Source organism: Tetrahymena thermophila, assembly GCF_000189635.1.
Source record: "Tetrahymena thermophila SB210 genomic scaffold scf_8254670, whole genome shotgun sequence".
NCBI lineage: Eukaryota > Ciliophora > Oligohymenophorea > Hymenostomatida > Tetrahymenidae > Tetrahymena > Tetrahymena thermophila.
The window spans coordinates 1-7,904 of NW_002476437.1; the positions used below are offsets into that span (position 1 = coordinate 1).

The window sequence follows — 7,904 nt, forward strand, 5'->3', positions numbered from 1 at the left end:
TTTTTTTGAGCACCAGGTGTGCATTTAATCAATGGGATTCAATAAAAATATTTATTAACATAGAGTTATTACCATAAAATAATGAAAATTAAAAATAATATTAAATTTTTTTTTTATCAATATTCAGATAATCAGAAAATTAGAATTTATTAAACTAGATTCTATTCTATTAAGGAGAGTTAACCAATATTTTAGGCTAGACGAACTCATATTTTTTGAATACCTAAAATTCTAATGTTACTCTTTTTAATATTGATAATAATAATTTTAACTAAACTTATCCTGATTATTTGAATCTAATAGCAAAGCTATCTGAAATCTAATCAGTGTCATTTTTCTAACTTTAAAAATCTATGCTCTCAATTGTTGATTGCGGATTTTAAAATTTAATAATAAAAAATTTACAAAATACTTCCCCTCTTCTAATTAATGGTATTAATACGAGTATTGTAATTTAAAGATTAATAATTAAAGACTCTACGTTTTCCACATACTTAATTAGTGTCAATTAAGGAGCTCTAACAATTGAAGATTCTTAATTTATAAATATAAATTAGATATCCTCAAAACGAGTATTACAATCCTAGATTTCTCTGCTAAATTCAGGAGCACTTATATCATTATATTAATCTAAATTATAAATTTAATAATAAACATTATTTTAGAAAATAATTTGCATGCTATGCTTTGGTTCTATACTTTAGTTGAACTAAACACAATTTTTTATATCTGACTCTATGTTTTTAGAATCAAAAGTGATTAAAATAATTTAATATCATACAAGCTTTTATGTAATTTAAATATTTATTTAAAAATAGGCCAATAACGGTGGTGCTATATCAATTAATGGTTTGGTTTCTAATCTTAATTATATATAAAATACTCAAATGATTGGAAATACTGCCATATCAGATGGAGGAGCTATGCTTTTAATAGCCTAAAATGATGATGTAATACTTTTTTTTTTTAAATAATTTAAAATTTTTAATCATACAATTAATAGGTTTTTTCTTTAACTTTGTCTAATTGCTAATTTACTGACAATCAATCTTTAAATGGAAGTGGTGGGGCATTATTTATTAACTCAGAAAATGAATCAACAGTACAGTAATAGATCAAAATTTATAAAACAAATCTATCAAATAATAAAGCAGTTATCGGAGGATGCATTAATAATCTAGGTATAAATCCAGTTATAGATTCTTAAAGCATTATTTTGAATAACAAGGCCATTCTTTATGGAGATAATATCAATTCCTATCCTGATCATTTAGGTTTGATCATGACTACAGATTTAAATAAATACTTCAATTAGTCAACTAATTCTTTAATTTTATCAAATATTAAAAGTGGAGCATAAATTCCAGATATAATCTTTTAGCTAAAAGATTAAACAGCTAAACCAATATTTCCATTAGATGCTGATAAAATAATAATTTAAGCATAATTTAGCAGCAAAACAAAAAATATATCAAATTATTACATTAGAGGAAATTCTACAGCATTTGTTGATTTAAAATAAAAATAATTTGTTTTTTAAGGTATATAATTAATAGGGATTCCAAATTCAAAAGCAATAATTGAGTTCAAATCTGATGTTATAAAAATTTTAAATAAATAAACTAATTAATTTGAGTCTAACTATTCTTATGAATTAGAAGTTTATTTTAGAAGTTGTAATTATGGTGAAGTTGAGAATTTTTACAATACATATACAGAATGTGTTGTCTGTGACTAAGATAAATACTCTGTCGATAAACAATAATGCTATGCATGTCCTTCTGGAGCAAAATGCAAAAATGGAATTATATATGTAAATTAAGGATTCTGGAGAAAAGATGAAAGTAGTCCTCTTGTTATAGAATGTGTAAATAAGCCTTCAAACTGTATTGGAAATACTTATGGTAATTAAGTATGTTTAGAAGGTTACATAGGACCTCTATGTGAATAATGTGATGTAAATACATCTTTTTAAATATTACTTTAACAATAAATTTAAAATTAATAAGATTTATGGAAGCTATTGGGGAGAGAGTTATTCTAAAATTGGATCTTATTAATGTGCGTAATGTAAAGAATTGAGTGCTTTATTGTTGAAAGCAATTTTAATAGTAATCTGGACTTTATTTTCAATTCGACTTGCCGTAAAAGGAGACTTAGAGGAATAAACAATAAATGCTTTTTAAGTAGCTCTGAAAAGACACTTATCAAAGAATAATCAAAGCACTTCCTTAAAAGGGACTAAATATTAATCTAAATTAATTGTCAAATATGATAACCAAAAAGATAGAAAATCTCGAAATGGAGAAAAAGCTAGTGTTTATATTAAAGTATTCGTTAACTATTTACAAATAATAGGATCAATTATTACTTTCAATATAAAAATAACTACAGGTAAAAAAAATTAAAATTTTTTAAATTTAAAATTATTAATTTATAAAAATTATTTATTTATATAAACTAAATTTTTTAAGATGAAAATAATATTTTAAATTTTATCAAACAAACAAAAGATATATTTGATACTTCATAGTATTTAGGAGCACCTGTAAGATAATAAATGAATTCTGCTGAATGTATATTAAAAGATATATAAACAGATATACCAATGATATATCTTAAACTACTATTTACTCTCACAGTTCCAATTGGCTATTTAATGGTGTTTATACTTAGCTTAATTTTATAAAGGGTATTTACAAATATAGAAGTTCGTTATTATTCTATTTGTACTGCTGCGATCTTTATATTTATTTTAGTTTAGCCTGATTTAGTTTCTCAAATGATAGCTATTCTTTCATGTAGGGTAATTGGAGATTCTAGTTATATACTCTATAATATAACTTATGAATGCAACACTAGCCAGCACTAGACCTATAGTTCTATCTTTGTAGCTCCTTGCTTATTAGTGTTTGCTTTTATTATACCTATTGGACTTTTTTATATACTATACAAAAATAAAAATGACTGCAAAACATTTAAGTATATAAGAAATATAGCTTTTTATATAAAGAGTATAAAAGCCAAAACTATTATTGGGAATTCGTGAAAATTTTAGAAAAAATTTTAATCATTATAATTCTTAACTTCTATTCCCAAGAAACTAATGTTAAAGGAGTGCTAATTTTTATGGTGATTTCTCTCTATGGGATAGCATCTAGTGTTTTATAACCCTATCGTTTGAGCGGGTATAATATAGTTGATTTCTATCAAACAAATGTGTGTGCAGTTTCTGTATTACTTTGTTTATTCATTAGCAATAATCCGTTCAATTATTACGTAATGACTTCTATTATAACTATAATCACAATCAATGCTTGGTTTATTATTGTAATAATTAAAAGAGTTATTATAGGACTTTTAATGTAATTAAAGAATGTTATCATTTCATTTTTAAAAAAATTTTCTTATACAAAGATGCTTGTTCAAAAGTTTCAAAAATAAAAATTAAATCCTTAATTGAAAGCTAAAATAAAAAGAATTTTTTAAGAATTTTTAAAACTTAGTGAAGAGCAAAAGTATGATCTTTTATTCTCTGGCTTAAAGATATAAATAAGTATTAAAACTCTAGTTATTTTTTATATTTAATATATTTAATTTATAGGTAAAAATCATAAAAGACTATTTAAAGATTAGTAGATTAATTAGACTGTTAAATAAAATAAACTAAATGACTTAGCTACAGAAAATTAACAAAAATAAAACTCTGAAGGCGATTACTTTGATTAAGAAAATATGAATAGCCCAAATACTGTATATACCAACAAGATAAACTAATCTCCTATTTTTTTATGTAATATTTTTAATAGTTTTTTTTTAATCATTAAATTTTTTAATTAAAAATTAGAATTCGAAGAATTAATTTTAGTAACGGATGAGAATGAGAGTTAAAAAGATAAAGAGGATAACTCTAATAAATGAATAAAATCAAAACAAAAATACTTAGCTACTGTAAAATAACAAAAAATAAACTCTTAAAGCGATTACTTTGATAAAGATAATGAAAATAACACAAATACTGTATATAGCAGCTAGATAAACTAATCTCCTCTTTTTTAATGTAATATATATAATTATTTTTTTTTAATCATTAAATTTTTTAATTAAATATTAGGATTCGAAGAATTAAATATAGCGATGGATTAGAAAGAGAGTTAAAAAGATAAAGAGGATAACTCTAATAAATAAATAAAATTAAATTCTGTTAACAAGGCGGATAAAGATAATAAATTTAATTTATTTTACTGAATATGAAATAGATAATACGTTAAATATCTGAAAATTATTGTTAAATATTAATAATACATATTATTTTATAGTTTTTAACTAAAAAGATTTATCAATTTTAAATTTCATTTTTCCCTATTAATAATATATTTATATTAAATATTAAGCTTTATTTGTTCTGTAAGTAAAATAAAAAACTAATTATTTTTATTTAAGAATATTATTTATTGAATTTAAAATAAATATATTATGAAATATTACTTCAAAGACAAAAAAAATTAAAATGTTTTTATTACATTATTTTTTTCCTTTGAATTTTAAGAGTTTATAACATTAATAATATAAAAATAAATTAAATCAATTATTTCTAAGGTATATTTTTTTTATTTCATTAATGTCTAATAAATTATTTTATATGTTAAATTTTATATAAGAATTTTATTCCACTTTTATTGATGATTTATCTGTTTAGAAAGGATTATTTTGATTTTTAATTTATGAAAACTACTGTTCAGCCTAAATACTTGTAGGAGCAAGTGAAAATAAACTCCTTGAAAACTATGATAATGAGGGAAATTTTTCTTAGTAGCATTTGTAAAATTCTAAACTATATAAAAATTTTTTATTTTTATAATTACTTGAAACTAGATTGATTGTGTTAATAGATAAAAATGATATAAATCTTTTATTTTTATTAAAAATAAGAAGTTCTTTAAAAAAGGAATTTATTTTTCTTTTTTTATAATTAATTTTAATTAAAGTAAAATATTAAGAAAAGAAAATAAAAAAAATTAAGGAAGTAATGGAAAGTTAGTAAATTGTAAATTTAGATTAAAAATATTTTTGCAAAGAGCACAACAGAGAGCTTAAATATCTAAATTACTATTATAAACAAAATAATTATAACATATTTATTTGCAAAAAATGTAAAAAAGATTTGGATTAGTAAAATCTGTTAAACATAAACAAGATATTTGAAGGAAAAAATAAAAGGATTGAAAGGATCTAAAAAATGAACCTTAGATAAGTAGATTCAAATTTTTAAGAATATGAAAAAAATTTTAAATCAATAGAAGATTAAATCAGATACTTTTTATTAGAATACTCTCTAAAAACCTAAGGTTATATATGCGAAGCAAAGAAAAAAGTTAAAACAGACCAAAAAGCAGTAATTTATGACCTGTAGCAAGTTATAAATAACTTTAAAAAAGGTTATTTAGGGTTGTAAGAGTTTTAATAAGAAATAGCTGAGATATTTTAGAGAGAAGAGAATTTTTAAAACTTTTAAAATAAAAGGTTTTAAATTTTTAATGAATTTTTAGAAAATTTTTCTAAAATAAGCTAAAAATTCACAACAGAAATGTCAAAAATTCAACATTAGCACTTTGAAAAAGAAGAACCAAAGATATTTAATCCAACGCAATCACAAATATAATTAATTTAGGAGAATTTAAAAATATTTGAATTTAATAAATAGGTTGAATAGTATTCAAAATTTGGGAATTTGAAGTTTTTACATAAATATGAGACCGTTCCAAATAAAATAAGAATTCTTAAATAAAAGAAATAAAAGTCAATAGAAATTTAACCAAACACATTAGAAAAATCAGATTAAATTAAAGTTATAATAACCAAAAATATCCATTCTTAATTATCATATATCACTGAATCTTTAATTCTAATAAAGCCATTTTGCCAATAGCTACAAATCCTTAATATTATTAATTAAACAAAATCAAAATAATAATTAAACAAGTTAATACAACTTTTAAGTGGATAAAGTTTAATTCAATTAAGGGATTTAAGTATAGGAATTAGTAAACATATTTCAAATGACAACAAAATAATTTGTTAATATTTAAGCGATTTATCCAACTTATATCCAAATTTATAGAATATTAATTTAAATCTTGGAAAACAAAATTTTGATGAAATTATCAGTAGTATCACTAATGGACTTGATCCACTTAAAAAATAGCTTAATAGCTTGTAGATAAAAGTTAGAGTTAAGTAATAAATGAACCCTGATTTAATAGAAAATTTTTATCAAAATATTTTAAGTTAATCAACCTAACTCAAAATTCTATCATTGAAATTCCTCAAAAATAAATTAGATTCATAAGCAAATTTCGTTTCATTTTTTTAGGGTTTCACTAAAATAATTCCTGAATATAACCAACTTAAAGTAATAGACCTTTAAATAGATTCTTTGGGAAAGGGAATATCAAATGTAAAAGAACTAACTAATTTTATTCAAAACTAAAATTAACTCCAAAAAATAAAACTTTTCTTTAATTCTTGTAACAAATTTGAATATTTTAGCTCTGAATAAGTTAGCTAAATAATTAATTCAATAGCAAATCACTAAAATCTTATTAGCTTAGTCCTAAAATTTTTAGGGCTTTATTCTATAGAAAAAGAATCAGTTATAAATCTATCAAAAATAATTGCGCAAAATAAATAAATTGAAGAATTAAATTTGAAGTTTCCTAAAAGTGATAAAATAGATGAAGTAGCCTTAGGAAATCTGGGTAATGCTATAAATGATCTGTAGAAAATTAGCATATTAAGATTTAATATGGAGTTAGCCTCAGCATCAGATGACTCTCTTAATTTACTTGTTTAAAGTTTAAGGCAAACTACAAAACTAGTAGAGTTTGAATTGAATTTAAAAAATTCAACATTGATATCAGATAAACCAATACTAAATCTTATTGATTTGCTCTCTAAATAAAAGCAATTATAAAAGCTTTTATTTAACTTTGAAAAAAACCTAAAAATAAATCCTAAAACCTTATAACTTATAACAAAATTAACAAATGAAGGGTCTTTTTAGAATTTAAGAAACGTATAAGTTCATCTAGGAAGTGAAAAATTTGATTCTTAAACAGTTATTGATTTTATAAAATCTATAAAATCTAACTTAGTTGAATTTAGATTCTATTTAGGAAACTCTCTATTTAGTGATGACGTAATCTAGTGTTTGATTAATTTCATTAAAGATTAATAAAACCTTAAAAAAATTATAATTAATTTTTATAGGTCCAATACATTTTCAAAGAAAGCGATTAAAGAGTTGTTAGCTAAAATCTCAAACTTATCTTTTTGTTAAGAGTGTTATTTAGATTTTTATGAAACTAAAATAGAAAATTTTGACCTAACTTATTTCTATTCATACCTAAAAAGAATTTATGAAAGTTGTTATTTGGGCCGCTTTTACTTCAAAATAAATAAAATAATATATTATGTTATTAAATAAAAAAATGGTTAGCTAAGAAAAACTTTAAGAGAGGAAAATCAATAAATTAATAACTGAAATCAAGAAGACAGACTTATTTATATTTAACATATAAAATTAATAAATTTATTATAAAAATTTCATATATTTTTCTGTCATTTAATTTTATCTTTTTAAATATTTTTGATAAAAATAAATTATTATTTATTTAAATATATTTTTTAATATATTTAAGTCACAAAAAGAAAAAATGGAATTCGTGTTTTTTTATTGACAAATCATCATGATGAATTAATTTTTCAGAATTTGAATAATAAACAAAATTAAATAAAATATTACAAATAATTCATACGATTATTATACTTTTATTAATACTTCATTCATATTTTAGTTTGATTGAATTTTATTAGTTCATTTCAATATAAACACTTTTTGATAT

General features: G+C 21.3%; 2 protein-coding genes across 2 annotated transcripts; one reads left to right on the forward strand and one right to left on the reverse strand. All coding sequences in view use genetic code 6, as the record gives it.

Annotated features, from left to right (window-relative positions):
* Window positions 1-158: 158 nt before the first annotated feature.
* Window positions 159-3,921, forward strand: TTHERM_00767530 (transmembrane protein, putative; the record flags this gene model as incomplete). The annotated part of the gene is made up of 13 exons (XM_001013842.2): window positions 159-432; window positions 475-755; window positions 819-950; window positions 1,004-1,957; window positions 2,010-2,394; window positions 2,514-2,692; window positions 2,765-2,822; window positions 3,014-3,188; window positions 3,258-3,279; window positions 3,345-3,365; window positions 3,418-3,556; window positions 3,605-3,793; window positions 3,848-3,921. Coding segments are annotated over 13 exons (2,883 nt in total), but the record flags the coding sequence as incomplete, so codon positions are not given.
* Window positions 3,922-6,377: 2,456 nt separating this feature from the next.
* Window positions 6,378-6,911, reverse strand: TTHERM_000767539 (hypothetical protein; the record flags this gene model as incomplete). The annotated part of the gene is made up of 1 exon (XM_012797063.1): window positions 6,378-6,911. The coding sequence occupies one exon, from the start codon at window positions 6,909-6,911 to the stop codon at window positions 6,378-6,380; it is 534 nt and encodes a 177-aa protein (XP_012652517.1).
* Window positions 6,912-7,904: the final 993 nt, after the last annotated feature.